This window comes from Sorex araneus, chromosome 5, assembly GCF_027595985.1.
Source record: "Sorex araneus isolate mSorAra2 chromosome 5, mSorAra2.pri, whole genome shotgun sequence".
NCBI lineage: Eukaryota > Metazoa > Chordata > Mammalia > Eulipotyphla > Soricidae > Sorex > Sorex araneus.
Window position 1 is genome coordinate 77,490,600 of NC_073306.1, and position 17,871 is coordinate 77,508,470.

Here is a 17,871-nt window from a genome sequence, read left to right on the forward strand (position 1 = left end):
TTCTTCATATCTGTGTATGATTAACTTCTATTTTCAGTGTCTCATGGTCTATACAGATACTTCTGAATTTTTATCTTAAATTTTATGGAGGTAGGTTTTGTAGTCCAGCATGTGGTATATCTTAGAGGATGTCCCACGTGCACTTTAGGAACTGGCAGGCTGCCAGTTAATTTCCCCACCATATTTTATTTGAGGAAAGAAGAGACCACCACCCATCAACACCCCCCTCCCCCAACCCCCACCAATCCCTCCCAGGCACTGAGGGGGGGTGTGGTTACTGATAATGTATTAGAAAGAACCGCCTCCCGGGTCCATAGCACCATAGGGAAACAGTGCAGAAAACCACCATGAGGAGTGGATGAAGATAAGAGCACTGAGCCTCAACAAGGAATATTCAGCCACATAGTCTCTGATAAAGAATTCAGAGATGAAATAGTGAAGGTGCTTAATGAGCTTAAAGAAACAGTAGAACAGACATCCAATAAAAGACAGGTGGAAATGAGAGCAGAAATAAGAAAATTACAACAGAATGGCATTAATTAAAAATTCAGTGGATGAAATGAAAAACTTAATAGGTGCCCTTAATAGTAGAGTAACAACAGCTGAAGACAGAATGAATGAGCTTGAGGATGAGATGAAGAAAACCAGGGAATAGCAAAAGATGGAGAAAGTCCTCAAAATAACTCAAGGCCAGAGCAAAGAACTATGGGATGAGTTAAAGAGGAACGACATAAGACTCATCAGAATCCCAGAGGGACAGGGAGGCAACTCCAATGAGGTAGTAACAGTAACAGTTAAAGACTTATAAAACTTTTTGCTAAAAAAATTCCCATAGCTGGAGAACACAGGCATCCTGATCCAAGAAGCCCAAAGGGTACCAGCTAAAAGAGATCCTAGTGAAAAGACTCCAAGACACATTCTAGTCAGAATAATGAACACCATAGCTAGAGATACAATATTGAAAGCAGCAAGATCAAGGAAGGAAATTACATCCAAAGGGCAACCCTTAGACTTATAGCAGACCTACCGAATGAAAGCCTCTGGACCCAAGGACAGTGGTGGAATATAGTTAAAAAACTTAACAAAATGGAGGCTTCACCAAGAATACTGTAGCCGACTAGACTCTCATTCAGATTTGAAGGAATAATACACAATTCATGGATAAACAACAGCTCAGGAACTTCATAACCTCAAAATCAATCTTAAAAGACAAACTCAAGAGGCTGCTATAAGGCAAGACAAAGCCCTCAAGCCCAACAGTCCTCTAACGAAGATGACACAAAACCCCATGACAGTAATTTCTCTCAGTTCCAACAGTCCAAATGCAGGGTGACAAAATGAATTAAGTGGACTTAAAAAATTAAATCCAGCATTCTCTTGCCTACAAGAAACACGTTTGAATAGTTGGAGCAAACACAGACTCAAAGTGAAAGGCTGAAAAACAATTCTTCAGCAAACAACTCTCAATAAAAACCGAGGTGACCATAATAGTATCCTACAACATAGATTTTAGGCTGAAAAAGTTACAAGAGACAGTGAAGGTCATTTCTTAATAATTAAGGGATACACATACATCTGTTAGAAATTACACTCCTAAATGTTTATGCCCCCAATGAGGGACCAGAAAAATACTTAAAACAACTACTAATAGACTTCAAGAAGGACAGTGGTAGCAACACAATAGTAGTTGAAGATTTCAGCACTGCCTTGTAACCATTTGATAAATTAGCGAGACTAAAACTCAGCTCTGGTTTTGAAGGAGAAATGGAAGAGAGGGGGCTAGTAAATACATACATGGCTGAATTTCATTCCCCAAAAGCCGAATACACATTCTTTTCCAGTATCTATTATTTAAAGTTTCTTTGTAACTATATCTTGTATATTTCCTACCTTGTATTCTCTGTCATGATAAAATGGCTTATTCTCTATCTTATTACCGTACGTACCTTTTTTTTTTACTCAAAACTGAAATATAGACTTAAGGAACAAATACTTTTATCTACCTACATGAAATCTTAGTCTGTACCTTGGTTCCTTTATACGTTCAGAAGATACATAGTAAATATTTGATGATTGAGCAGGGACTGGAATAGAAATAGCATTGATATTAATTAACAAAAGATTAAATGTGGCGAGGGATTTGTATAGCTAAGTAATGTGGCATTTACTGACCTGAGGTTCTCACCACATGCTTTTGTCTCATTTAGATGCTGGTTACTTTTGTGGTGGTGAGATTATCATCCTGAAATTTGCATATTTGTTCCTATTTTGATTTAAGTTATAATTATTTTTTTTATATACAGGTTGACTTTTTTAATGTAGGTGTATTGCTATTTATTTGTATTGGTTTTTATAAAAGATTTTCTCAAAATTAAAAAGTGGTATTCAGCTGTATCAAGATGAAACACTAAATTAATAAGATGGATATAAAATTGTTTTCCCCGAAATTTTTTTTAAAAGCATTTGCTTGTTCTAATGTTCATATATACAGCTTATGAATAAAAACATTTACTTATTGGATTTGCTTGTTCCAAATATTTCATATTGTGGGCTATAAAAGGGGAAAACGTAATTTTAAACTTTCTAATATAGATATGTGAAATTGCAGTTGTGTCACCTCATAAAAGAAAGAAACTTTTAGATAATAATGATCTTAAGTCCCTCCAGATTTTTTTTTTTTGCTAAATGAAAGCAGGTGTTGAGCATTGTCATCTCCTAATATATTGAGATTACTAAAATATTTAATAAGCTACCAGGGTTTGAAGTGGTAACCAGATGTTTTCAGATTCCCCAGGATGACTTCATGACTGAGCATATACAGTAGAAATGAACTAAGTTTGTCACTTTAACAGCAAGAAGCAAATAAAATGCACAGACACAAGTTGTTTTCTTTTTAACTAAAACAAAGCTATTGTACGTAATCTGCCTTAACACTTTATAGTTAGGTATGATTTTTATAGCTTAGGAAAATACAAAAGTTTTTCCATGTGTCTTTAGAAACTTTATTGAGATACCAGTTTTATGCTGTAGAATTCACCCGTTTTAAGTCTTTATGATTTTTAGTAAATATAGGTAGTTTTGCCATCATTATCAATCTGTCCAGTTTTTAGAGTTTTATTTAGGTAAAATTGATAGGCGATAAGTGACACATCAAAAGTGTATCTTTTGAGAAGATTTGTAGTTTAAAGTTAAGCACCCATCATAAATATATTAACATTGATAAATTAATACATTCATCACACCACTAAATGCATCCTCGTGTGCCTCTTTGAAATCCCTCTTACCTGCTTTCTCATACTCTCTTTCCTCACAAGCAACTGACCTATTTGATTAGATGTTAATTTGCATTTTTTAGAAACGTATTTAAATGTAAGTCTACCATATGCATTCTTTGGGGGGGTTGTGTGTGAATGTAATTTGAACTTGAGTCAAAATCATTTTGATATTTAGCTATATTCTCTTTTCAGTACCTTCAATTTTCAGTAGGACTATTTGCATGGGTATACCATGTTTGCTATCTACTTACATGTGATCAATATCTTATTTCTATTTTTATATTTTCTTAGTTACAGCTGCTAGTAAATTCCTTGAAGAATTGTGTAGAATAAGTTTTAATTCACTTTGGATAAAGACCTAGGAATGGTATGACTCAATTTTGTGGTGATCTGCTAATAATGAGTTTTTAACTCATTTTTTTCTTCATTTTTCTATTGGAGTAGTCTTGGTTTTGAAAGGTATTTTCAGTGAGTTTGAAATTTCAAATAATGATTTGTCACCCTGCCTCCTACCCCCACAGCAGTTTAAAGATCTTGCTTCTCTATCTTTTATTTGTATTAAAAAATCCACTGTTATTCTACTCTTTGTAATATATAATTTTTTCTCTAGCTTTTAATATTTTCTCGTTAAGATTTTTCAAAAATCTGTATGGAATTCTTTGTTGTGATTTACATAATGTGTCTTGCTGCTTATTGAATTATTGGCTACGTTTTGGGTTGGTTTGTTTGGGGGGCCACAAAGAAAAGTGCTCAAGATGCTCAGTGATCACTCCTGGGGTTCCAGGGATCGAACCCAGATCGGCCATGTACAAGGCAAATGCCCTACCTGCTATACTATAGCTCTGGCCTCCTGAGTTTGTGGTTTTCATCAGTATGGAATAAATAATACACCCCCCCCCTTTTTTTCCATATATGTTTTCTGTTCCCTACTCTCTCTGCTCCTCTTCAGGAATTTCAGACACACTTATCTGGCCACTTGGAATTACTCCTCACGGTTCATCTGCACGTTGTTATCCCCCAGGACCCCGAGTCTTTTTCTTGCAGTCTCTTTTTTCTGGTTTGGTTTCATTATTTCTATTGCTGAATGATCTCATTCCTTAACTTGGTGATCTGATTATCTGCACCTGAGTTTTCCCTCCCTGCATGGAATCCGGGGTATTTCCAAGGCAATAAGCTGGAGCAGTCAGAGGACTTACTAATGTGTTTCCTACCTCTTGTCTTTTTATTATTTGTTGCCTTGTGTCCAGTCCAGTGACCTTAGTACTGTGTTGAATTATGAGGGCAAACTCAGGCGTTTTTTATTTGGTTAAAAATCTTTGTTACTTTATGCAATTGGAGAAGACCATATGGCAAGTAGGGTACTTGCCTTGCACTCTGATAACTCGGATTCAGTCCCTAGCATCCCATATTGTCCCCATGTACCACTAGGGATTATTCCTAAGAGCAGAGCCACGGGTAACCCCTGATCATTACTTGGCATGTCCCCCCTCCCCAAAAGAAAAATGAAAACTTTGTTACTTTTAAATAAACACTTAAAATAAAATTTAGTTACAGTTAAATTTATTATGGCTTTTGCTGGAAGGTAGTCTTTGTGAGTGTTGCTATGTGTAGCACATAAAATTTTAATCATAAAAAAACAGTAAAAAATTGTATCCTGTTATATTTCTAGCATCAAACTTAATAGATTCATAAAAAATTCTGTTACAATAAGTCCATCCCAAATGGTGACAAAGCCAATCTTCAGATAGCCTAACTCAGTTTTCTCATTGAACACTTGTAATACATATTTGCCTAAGGAAATTGCAGTTATTTTTTGCCTTGATAAGTCACTGTCACTGTCATCCTGTGACAGTGACTTATCAAGGCAAAATACAACCCATAATTTGGCTAAGCTCAAAATGGACAAATGTTGCTTTATCTCAAATAAAACAGAAATTTATTTATTTATTTTTAAAGCCTGTAAAAGGGACTAGAGAGATTGTATGGCGGCTAAGGGACTTGTTTTGCGTGTGGCCAACCCACATATAAACCTGGTATCCCATATGGTCCCTAAGCACATCCAGGAGTGATTCCTGAGTGCAGAGGCAGGAGTAAACCCTAACTGTCTCTGGTTGTGACCAAAAAACAAACAAGTAAATAAGTAAAAAGTAAATAAATTTGGAAAGCCAGTAAAATTATTTTCCATGCTAATTGCATAGAAAGATTATTAAACCTAGATGTTAATCATATACTCAGGTTTCCTTATTTTTAATTTATTTTATAGACGTATTATTTAGCTTTGTTTTCCTTCTCACTTGCTCTTTTTTGCATAATCCTGTAAACCTTCCAGGCATGTAATTGTAAAAATTAGTATTTAGATAAATGCAAGAAGTTTATATAACTTGTTCTGTGCCCTACACACAGCTTTTGGGGGAAGTACTTGATCTTTCTATAAAATGTCCACAGTTTTCTTAATGAGGAATTTTCAGTAGTCTTCTCTAATTAAAATAAGAGAAATAAGTTTCCTCACAGAACTACTAGAAGATATTTTGTAAAATGATCGTTGCAAAATTATTTTTGTGCACCGTTTCCAAATAAGTAAGACAGACATTGTTTAATATATTAAGAATTAAGTTTTTTCTTTTTCTGGTTTGCTATCAGGTACTTTGGAAGTTCGTCTTATGGGCTGCCAAGATATACTAGAAAATGTCCCTGGACGATCAAAAGCAGCATCAGTTGCACTACCTGGCTGGAGTCCAAGTGAAACCAGATCATCCTTCATGAGCAGAACAAGTAAAAGTAAAAGCGGAAGTAGTCGAAATCTCCTAAAAACAGATGACTTATCCAGTTCAGTAACTAAATTCTTTTTAATCATATACAAATTGAGGGGCTTTGCAGAGATCATAGCAATAGTAATAGTGAGAGGAACAGAGTCAGAATTGGACAGAAAACATGAAAATTATAATTTTTATAATTTTATTTAAAAATATTAAAAATTTGAGTCTATGTTAGTCTCTGGTACCACGTGGTCCCCTGAGCACTGTGCCAAGTGTATCCCCTGAGTACCACCAGATGTGGTCAAAAAAATCTTCCACAAAGTAAAGTATTAAAAGCAAAAGTGATAGAGAAAATAAAAGGCAGTAAAAACTAAAAAATAGTAAACAAGTGAAAGACTTTTAGTATTTATTTGGGGGGGCAATATGAAGGGCATTACTCTTTATGCTGACTTGAAAGGGTACAGAAGCTATAAAACTTTAAAAGACCACAATTTGATTTTTTTTTTTTAACAGTATAGTGGCACTTCTAAATTGTACTTCTAATATTGTACTTTTGGTAACTATGTTCACTTGGGTTAGTAGCCCAGTGTTTTAATAGCAAACTGAAATAAGGAAAGAGGGGGAATGTTAAGAGTAAAACACAAATGGTTTATAAAGTGCGTTGGAGACATTCTGTAGTGTGATTCTAAACTATGTTATAAATGTGTAGCAGGAAAGGCACATGAGAGCTCAACCTGGATAGATTAAAAGAGCAATTTGTATTTCTGTTTTTCCTGTGTATAGCATGAGTCTTTTAAGAAAAATTGGGAAACAACAATCATTTTTTACTCTTTCTAATTTTTTGATTAAAAAATAAAAATGTAGTTAAGATGCATGTTTAAAATAGTAGTGACATTTATAGTTTTGCTCTATAGTTGCCGTACCTCACCACCACCATAAAGTGTTTTTTTAAGGTAACGGGCTATATAGCAATATTGAAGGACAAAAACTGAATACTGTTGATATACAAACATACACACATACATTGCAGCAAAGAACTGTTGATCAGGTGCTAGTGCTGTTAGTTATATTCTAATATGAATGATAGAGATGGCAGGTGCTGTTTGTGCTCTCATGAAACAGAGGACAATTTGAAAAGATCTCATGAGAGTATGTATATATATATAAAACTAGCCATCATGATTAAAATGCTTCAGTTTGATTTTGCATTATTTTTCAAAAAATATAAGAATTTAGTTACTATTTAACAACGGAGCTTGTGTTTTAAAGACTTCTAAATATTTAAGCAAACTTTTAAATTATAATTAACAGGTGATGTCTGTGCAGTTTTGAAGTTAGATAATACTGTGGTTGGTCAAACTAGTTGGAAACCTATTTCCAATCAGTCATGGGACCAGAAGTTTACACTGGAACTAGACAGGGTAAGAACAGACTCTTTTACTTGGATTTTCATAACATATGATTCCTTTTGTATATAAAATTCCTTATTTTCATAAGACCTTAAGAAATGTTATTCATGACAGAATAAAAGAACTTACTTTTGACATTTCTCATCTATTGTAGAAATGATTATCATATTGCCTTATTAGCAAAATGTGGTTTGTATTAAGCTGGAAGACCAACAACCAGATAAGATCTAATGTTGAAATATATTTGTTTATATAGTGAAATAAATATATCTCTAACCACTAAGATGGGTCTTCTGATTTACCATTTCTAGGTTATCTTATCAAACTTGGGTTGAAGTAGACATGTGATTCTCAGTCACCCCGTTCTCCATGTGTCTCAGTAGCTTTCATGAAATGTGTGAATGGCAAGAATTCAATCTGTATCTCTTTAAGACCCAGCAGAAGGGTCAGAGAAATAGGACAGGTATTAGTGTACTTGGCTTGTGTATGACCAATCTGTATTGAATCCTGGCTACCAAATACTGCAGGGTGTAGCCCAGCAACCAAAGAAAATAATAAAATGAAAAGTAAAGCCCAGCAATTCATTTGGTCCATAGTAGATTCAAGTCTTATCATAATTTTATTATTTAGATCTTAATCTGTCCATTGAAGGTGTGGGGAAAAATGATAAAATCATGATTTTATATTAAAATACTATCTTATCATCTAGTAACTAAATTGTTAGTACATTTTATTTCAAAATTAAGTTAATAAAATAGATTTATAGTCAACGGAAGTGTGAAATAACAGTTATTATTCTACCCTCATTTTTTCTTTTTTTTTAGATACTAGGAATGAAACTCAAGCCCTTATATTATATATACAGGTTACCTTCCCCCTTCTAGCCTCAACTTTAAAATATTTCCCCAATTCATCTTTTTCTGTTCTCACAGCTAGCGTCCTAATTCATGACCTTATGTTTTTTATTGTTAAAATTCTGACTGCCACTTAAATGTTAAGTGTGCTTACATAAAATACTTAACCTTCTATGTCTTGAACAATGTATATTCACACTCACACTGAGATATGTGAGTATTATTATAGACATGTGAAACTCAGTGTGAATTTGGGGCTGCAGCGATGGCACAGCGGGTCGGGTGTTTGCCTTGTACACGGCCCACCCAGGTTTGATTCCCAGCATCCCATATGGTCCCCTGAGCCACCACCAGGGGTAATTCCTGAGTGCAGAGCCAGGAGTAACCTTTGTGCATCGCCAGTTGTGACCCAAAAAGCGAAAAAAGAAAACTTAGTATGAATTTTAAGAAAAATTGTATTATATTTAAATGTTGGTATCTGATACTTTGTTTCTGAGTTCAAGACTGATCTTCAGAGAAAACTTTTGTTTTTAGACCATACCTGACAATGCTTGGGGATTACCCCTGGCTCTGCACTCAGTAGTTACTCATGGCGGTACACAGGGGACCAAATGGGAGCCAGGGATCAAACCCGAGTCAACTGCATGCAAAGCAAGCGCCTTACCCACTGTACTGTCTCTTTGGCCCTCAGAGAATACGTTTAGCATCTGTTCTCTGGTTTAGGATTATTTATGAAAACTTACTATTTGCTTCATTTACTTACCACTCATTCATATTTACTGCATTTCAGACAGTTCTAAGTAGTAATAGCTTCTCGTTATATAATTCATCCAAACATAACTTCATTTTGATTTTTTTTTTTTTTTAGTTAAAAATAGGATGCCCAGGAGACATTATAGAGGTTTGTCCCTGACCCCCCGTACAAGGCTTATGCCTTACCCTGATTCACTCAGCACACATCACCCCCACAGCATCACCAGGTGTCACACTAGAGCCACCGGAGCACTGCCAAAGTGATACTCATGGTCCTCTAAACCTTAGCGCCTGCGCAGCACTGTGTACTTGAGCCCTGGCATTGAATTCTCTGGCCCACTTAGCCAGAATCACCAGGAGACTTTAAGGAAATTCTTTAATGTTGTACAGTCTTTTTAAATGTATATATAACTGAAATATTCCTAGTGTCAGGTATATGACATGTTTATATTTGTATATGTCGCAAAATCATCACCAAAAAATCTGGTTAACATCTATCCTTATACTTTTTTTTTTCTTGTGATGAAAATCTTAAGGTCTTAGATTCCTTGACTCGTATTTTCTCTTTGGGGAGCAGGAGAATTAGCTTTTTCCCGTGTTGTGAATTAGCTAGTTTATAAAGGTAGGCCAGTGCAACTCAGTCAAGCCTACCAGAAAGGTAAATGCACTTAAATTTGTTAATTTATAGAAACAGTTTTTATGTTTTTTTATGTTTTCTTCTTTATAAACTAAACATAGAATGCATTAGAATGCATGTATAACTATGAAATATTTCAAACTCCTCTTTTTATGTCAATTTACTATAATATGTACTTTAGAAACAAACTGACTTCATTATCTTACTAGCTCATCAAGTTCATCAAGTTGCAAAACTTCAGTACAATCATTTGTTTCACTATCTAAATTGGGGTTACACTAACACATGGTACTGGTTAAGATGAGTAACTGAGGTAGTGTATGTCCTGTATTTTAGTCACTGTGACATTAGCATAGGCTTTGATGTGTTGCTGTTTATTTTAATATAACGACAGAACCTGTTAGATAATAGGGACTCATTGGTTAAGTGTCATTTTTGTTTCTTACAGAATCTAGAGTAATTTTGAGATTTCTTTTTTCATTTTTGGCAGTGCTGGGGAATTACAAGTTTTGTTTATCTTTGGCTTTATGGGCCACACCCAGTGTTGCTCAGGTCTTACTCCTGACTCTGCATTCAGGGATTCACTTTTGCTGGATTTGAGGGACCATATTGGGTGCTGGAGATCTAACCCAGGTTGGCCACATGCAAGGCAAGTGCCCTACCAACTGTTCCTGTGCTCTGACGTAACATTTTTTGGATTAGAATGAAACTTAGAATGTTGTTGAAAATGATCAGTCAGAAAATTTCCTTTGAAACCAAATTATTGTGTTTCGTATTTCAAATGGAATTAAAAAGTAATTATTCTTTCATTATTCTATATCCAAGGAAATCTAAAATGAGTATAATTGCATATTAATGCACTTCAGAACTTCTAATAGACTTTTGTTGTCCTCCTAAGTGAATACTCTATTATTTGCATGAAATAGATAATGACATAGAGGAGAAGATAGTAGAAGATGATGAAAAATGAGGAAAATGTAATTTAAAATTGATGTCAGAGACCAGGGAAATAGTACAGAGGGTACTTGCTTGCCTTGCACACAGGCCATCCCAGGTTCAATCCCAGGCATCCCATATGGTCCTTGGAACCCACCAGGCGTGTTCTTTGAATGCAGTCAGGAGTAATCCTGAGTCCCATTCCCCATCCCACCCACACCACCACAGAAAACAAACAAAAAACTTGGGACCAGAAAAGAAGGTCAGTGGTAGAACACATGCTTCAGATTTATGAGCCACTTGCCCTGAAAAAGTTATAAAATTACCCCATCTAGAGCTTAGAAAACCAGAAAGATAGGTGATTGTTGGCTAGTTGTTTATTTAAAATTATAATGCTGACCTGAATTTTATTTCCCTTGGCATTAGACACATTCTTCTAACTTTGGAGTAATACTCTCACCAGACATTCTAGGTTCCCAATCAGGCATGGTATTTGTCCATAATTTGATGGCAAGCTAATGTTCAGCAGAAATCACCTTTTCACTTAAAACAACTCATGTTTACATAATACATTTTACTTTTTCATATGCTTTTTACATTTATCCCTTATATTTATAGAATATTTATTTATGGAAAATGTTTATACAAACATTAATAGAAAGTGTTATTTTAAACTACCTTTTCATGCCAGGATTTCACCTCAAATGTCAAGCTTCTTTTCTGTGGCATTCTGGGATAAATCTGGTTTCTGTCCTTTTCAGGATATAGATGCATATGTCATCTTAAAATTTTATGACACAAAATCTACTGTCAGCTCTGTGCTTTTCTGTTCTCACCATCTTTCCCTTTATATATGTTTCTTTTCTTTTTTCCCCTTCCCTTTCGTTTGTTGCTGCTTTTACTGTGATGATGGAGGTTATGCATATGATGTACTCATCGGGGGCTACAGTGCTCATATACGCCTCACTGTGTACCCACGTGTGGCAGCCCCAGGGGTCAACCACATCTTTTTGGCACAGGTGAATGGCATCAGTAATTGTACTCATTGCCTCCCTCTTGCTAGGCAAGTGATTTTAATGAGCCAACTCCAGGGTCCTTTATGTTCTATACACCTTTTAGTTTTTATGTTTGATATAAGTATCAGAGCTATGTGGTTTCTCATATGTCCTTAGTTCTTTCAGCCCTCTTACAACAAAGTTTAGTTCAGTCTTGAGATAGTGAAATGAAATATTAGGGTATACTCAACCCATTTATCCAAACTATTCCATTTACATTTTAGTGAGCTTTACCAAATAGAAAACTATCTTTATCAATACCAAAAACAGAAGGACCTTTCCTTATACAAAAAAGTGGGGTTGAAGAATGGGTGAAGGTCTGAGGAGGTACTGGAGATACAGTAAGCAGTGAATTGTTCTAAATTCTTAAATTTTCTGCCAGATTTTCGCCAGATTTCTTATTTCTCTTGGGAAGTAACTATGTAAAACCCTGTTTAATTAATGCCTTGTACGTTGACTACAAGTAAATGATAGCTTCTTGTATCATTGTATCACTGCTCCTCTGGTTCTTATACTCGGACCACAAAGATAATTTGGCCAAATACTTCTATTTTCTTGATCCTTCAGATTTTTTTTTCCATGCTATCAGCACCTGCATACTTTGTATTTATTATTTCTGTTTATTCTACTTATACTGTTGTACTGAGCGATAACATGCATGCGGCCGAGCCGGGTTCAATTCCTTCGTCGCTCTCAGAGAACCTGGCAAGCTACCGAGAGTATCCCACCCACACGGCAGAGCCTGGCAAGCTACCCTCGGCGTATTCGATATGCCAAAAACAGTAACAAGTCTCACAGTGGAGATGTTACTGGTGCCCACTTGAGCAAACCGATAAACAATGGGACAACAGTGCTGCAGTGCTATTCTAAAGGCACTATTACCTTGAACAGTTTCCTTACTGATATCTACACAATGTTCTTCAGTCATTTCTTTCTACCATATCTACTGAGGAAACTTCTGATAACAAATCAGTCCTTATATCTGTTTTCACTTCAGTATACAGGCTGTTGCTGAACTAAGCCAAACCAGTTTCAATAAATTTTAGTTATGGCCTCAGTTGGACTTGTAAAAAATTGTCTCACAATGTAGATCTTTATCCTATTACCAACAGCTTTTCTTTCTCCAGTCTCTACAAGTCTTCTGTACCACTTCCAGCCTCTTTTCTGTTTTATGTATTGACCACTAGAACTCAGCTCCCTCAATTTCTTCCTGTCTCTTGCAAATATTTTTTTTTGTCTCTTTCCTTAAAAAACAATAAATTTTTGGGGTCAGAGCAATAGTACAGCAGTTAGGGTGCTAGCTAGGCCTATTCGGGTTCGATCCCTGGCATATGGTCCTCCAAGCACCACTAGGAGTACATTCCATTAGGAGTGCAGAGTCAGGAGTAACCCCTGAGCTCCTCTGGGTATACCCCCACCCCCCAAAAAAAATCAGTAAACGTTTAATTTTCTTCCATTTCCATTCTTTGTCTCCGTAGCCTTCTTCATTAGTTACCCCACTGTCTCCCCTTTTCCTAAGAATTCTGGTTCTTGTTTTATGTTCACATTCCTCCCGATTTAAAAAAAAAAAATTAGAAGTGTTGCTTTCCCATAGTTTTATTGGCAGACCTCTCTTTCACAGACAAAATTCTTAAAGTAGTAAGAATTTCTCTGCTTGCAATGTATTCTTCAGTCTACAGTATGTTGAAACTTGTCCTGCTGTTATGGTTTATAAAGAAGATACATTCATGTAGTGTCTCATATAATCCTTAGCAATAATCTTAGTCAGAGACTTACAGTCCCTTCATTTCTAGTTTATCCTTCTGCCAGTGCAAATTTTATTAATCATTTGTCACAATGGCATTTACTAAAGATCGACTCTCTGTTAGACTTGTATTTTTCTTTTGCAGGGAGAGGAGTGTTTTGGGGGCCACACGCAACAGTGCTCAGAGATTACTCCTCGCTCTACACTCAGGATTTACCCTGATGGGCTTGGGGAACTGTGTGGGATACTGGGGATCAAACCCCTGTCAGCCGCATGCAGGGCAAATGGGGTCTATCCACTGTACTACAGCTCTAGCCCTTGTATTCTTAGTTGATACCATTGTTACTCATTTTAAAGATGTGCACACTAAGGCCCAAAATGACCTTAGTAAATGGCATAGAACTAAGAGTTGAACCTAGTTGTTCTGCTGAAATTTATTGGGTTTATAGCACTAGAAAACGTTAGTATTAGGTCCACACTCAGTGATACTGCTGCCCCTGAGCTCAGGATCACTCCCGTCAGTGTACAGGGGACCATATGGGATGCTGAGGATTGAACCTGGTCGGCCACAAGCAAGCCAGACACCTTATCCACTATACTATTCCATTCAGCCTCTGGACCCCTTGTTCTTAACTGCAGTACTGCTTTACTAATGCTTACTCTTACATGTTTTAAATCCTTTATTAGCAACATAACTAAACAATATAAAACCTTTTGTGACCTGTCTTGCCATCTTTTCCCCAGAGAACTGTGAGCTCAGTGATAGGACAGCGTTGCTTTTCTTTGTATTCCATCAAAGTGCTTAGTATATCTGTTAGATATTAATGCAATTGAATAAAAATATATACATAATTTTAAAAAACAATTTTCTCAACATTTTTCCCCAAGTATAAGAATATTTCTGAGAAACTATAGACATACATCAGAATTTAATGGTGGGAGAACATGTACAATTCAAAATGTCTGCTTCCTTATCTATGCCAACCTTCTCCATATTTGAATCTGATTTAATTCTTCATTTTCCCCCTATTTTGGGGAAGCCTTTTCTGTGTAGCACAATAAATGTGCTGTAAGCTTTTTTCTGTTTCTTTGATCTTTAAAGTAATGTGTAAGGGATATTTAGCACTGTGAGAAAGAGAGAAGAGCCAGAAATGTACTTTCTATAAACCACCCTGTGCTCTTGGAAATGTTTATAAAAATCAGTTTGATGTCAGCTATAAAACTAATAAATTACATTTCAGAAACTTAGAAATCTGCTCAGTATGAGTCTTGTACCCCAAATTTTAAAATATATAGGGCCAAAGAGATAGTACCGTAGATAATGACACCTGATTTGCACGAGGCGACCTAGGTTTAGTCTCTAGCATATTTTATATTCAAATAAAATTGTAGGCATAAGAATTTGCTTCTAAATTTATGGGACACAGTGGTAATGGAATATGAATATTTGAAGACAAATTGCTAGAGCTAGGCAGAAGGAAAACCAAATGAACCTATAAAAATTGAAATTGTGGGACTGGAGATAGAGTACAATTTGCCTTGCTGTTGGTCAACACCAGTTCAATCCCTGGCACCACATATGGTTCCCTAAATAAACACCACTGGGATTGATCCCTGAACGAAGAGCCAGAAATAAGCCCCGAGCACAGCTGGATGTTGTGACCAAAAATCTGAAACAAAAAATTATTAAAATTGGAAATTAAGTAGATGGGTTAAATAACAGATGAATTAGTAGTGTAGATAATAGAGGAGCTAAAGTTGTCTGAGTACAAGGCAGACAAAAGTATGACAAATATGAGAGACGCTAAGAGACATAACAGGAATGAGAAGAATTAGAATGAGTATAATTAACATATTAAGTGGAGGTCTAAAACAAGGAAATGGGGAGATTGGGCAGAGACCCTGTCTAAAGCAGTAATGACTTAGCCAAGATCCAGAGACTATAGAACAACGCTCCCGGAAGAGAGTGACACAGTTTCTTGCCCCTGCACCTGACTGTCTTCACCGGGGCCCCTCGGAGCAGGGCAGGTTGAGTTTCCCTCTCCGCCCTGAGCAGAGCCCCGGGAGCTGAAAACCTCCAGAATCCAGCCACAGCCATGCTCAGGACCCCTCTCCACACATTCAGACGAGCCTCACGCATGAAGGAACCAGCAGAGGAACCCAGGTGTGTGGGACCCCAGGCTAAGATCTCCAAGCCTGCTCAGATTGAGGACTGGGCCTCCTCCACCCAGATCCCCATTTTTCAGTAGCTAGGCGGCCACACCCACAAACTGCCCCGGCACCATGTAATCCCATCAACGGCCAAGATCCAGAGACTATAAAACAATGCTCCCAGAAACATGGCCTCTTATAGCATAATTCTCCCCCCCAGAGAACCTGGCAAGGTACCGAGAGCATCCTGCCTATGTGGCAGAGCCTGGCAAGCTCTCCGTGGAGTATTTGATATGCCCAATACAGTAACAATGATGGGTTCATTCCCTTACCCTGAAAGAGCTTCCAATGCGGCACCGCTGGGAAGAACAAGTAAAGAAAGGCTGCTAAAATCTCAGGGCTAGGACAAATGGAGATATTACTGGGCCGGCTTGAGCAATTCGATGCAACGGCAATGACAGTGATACAGTGATGATAATTATGAAACCTGCTATTTGAGAACACTGTAGCACTGTTGTCCCGTTTTTCGATGTGCTTGAGCAGGCATCAGTAACGTCTCCATTGTGAGACTTGCTGTTACTGTTTTTGGCATATCAAATATGCCACGGGTAGCTTGCCAGGCTCTGCTATGCGGGCGGGATATTCTCCATAGCTTGCCAGGCTCTACGAGAGGGATAGAGGAATTGAACCATGCTTGGCTGTGTGGAAAGCAAATGCCCTACCTGCTGTGCTATCACTCCAGCCCAATTTGAGAACACAAGTCCCCAAATTATCTTTGGAGAGTTTCTCAGAGTGTTGATGCTGCCCCCCAGGGGGCAGTGGAAGATTCTAAGGGGATTGGTAGTAACTTCAGATGCACTTGAGGGTTGCTTTCTGTTTACTGAAATTCAGTTTCCAGAGGGGGAGGCTCTGAGGTCTTTGGTTTCATTCATAATTTTTTTGTTTTTGCTTTCCAGAAAGGGGACCATAGGCAGCTTTGAGAACCTATATTCTAGAAGGATAAATTTTAACTTACCCATATCTAAAAACTCAAAGGAAAAACATAGTGTGGATTTGGTCGGTTTTTGTGTGGTAGTTGGACATTTAATTTGACCTTGCTCATAGAGTTGCTCTTTTCATCTTACAGATGTGATTGTGTTTTCCTTGGAAAAATAAAAATATTTCCCATTGCCATAGAGTTTCTCAGTTTGGCAACCTCAGCTTTCTTAGTACTTCTATTCTTTTTATACTGAATGTAAAGATTGGGCTTTGTTTGTTGATGATTTGGGCAGCCTGTTTGAATTTATTATTCTTTTGGCCTCGATCACTCCATACAACTAATTCAATGTCTAAAATATATTTGCTTTCACTTTTACTTTAAGTTATTCCAGAACAACATGGAGATTTCTTAAGTCTATCAGAGTTTTCTCTTGATTCCAAGATTCAAGTTTATAAGAGGCAAAATTAAACTCAGGCATGATCAGTGGACCAGGACAACCAGTCAGTACCTGGCACAGATTACACTGCTCAGCTATTTGGGTTGTGGTTTTCAGTTCATGTAGAACTATATTTCTCTTTGAAGTTTGGTATTACTTACAAGCTTTGTCTTATCTTTCATAATGGATGTGCTTCATCTGGAAAATTACCAGCAAATGAGCAGTCACACTTAAAGTTCATTTATTCTTTTTGTTTTGGGGTTACAGTCAGCAGTGCTCAGGGCTTTCTCCAAGTAGTGCTCAGGGGACCATATGTGGTATTTGGGATTGAACCTATGTCAACTGCAGGTGAGGCAAGTGCTTTACTGCTACATTATTTCTCTGGCCCCTGCAGTTTAATTTTTATTAATTCTTTCATTAGTTTATTTTAATTTTTGTTAAGAAATAGCATTTCATAATGTACAGAGAAGTACTTTGATTTTTCAGATTGCTATCTTGCGTTACTTGTCCAATTACACTGTGTATTAGGCGCTAAAATAGGATTGGAGTTATAAAACAGGGTTAATGAGAAATAAAATAACTTACAGATAGGCCAGCATAACGCTTTGTGAGATAGACCAGAGGTGTTCCATCCTCAGTTTCTAGACCCTTTCCATTTGCCTGACCCAGGCATGACAGGTCCTCTTTTCAACTGAGAGGAAGAGAGTGGGAAAAAGCCCACCTCTCTTTAGTTTAAAATATTGTCATTTAAATTACCAGAGTCAGGGCTGGAGCTGTAGCACAGTGGGTAGGGCGTTTGCCTTGCACATGTCCGACCCAGGTTCAATTCCCAGCATCCCATATGGTCCTCTGAGCACCGCCAGGGGTAATTCCTGAGTGCAGAGCC

At 37.0% G+C, this 17,871-nt stretch overlaps 1 protein-coding gene across 3 annotated transcripts in view; it reads left to right on the top strand.

Annotated features, from left to right (window-relative positions):
• The window catches only part of PKN2 (protein kinase N2), a 114,375-nt gene that overhangs the window by 68,638 nt on the left and 27,866 nt on the right, over positions 1-17,871 (top strand). For all 3 annotated transcript variants that reach the window (XM_055139790.1, XM_055139789.1, XM_055139791.1), the window contains 2 exons: positions 5,916-6,101; positions 7,343-7,452. In XM_055139790.1, coding sequence (XP_054995765.1) covers positions 5,916-6,101; positions 7,343-7,452 — 296 coding nt within the window. The remainder of the gene's footprint in view (positions 1-5,915; positions 6,102-7,342; positions 7,453-17,871) is intronic.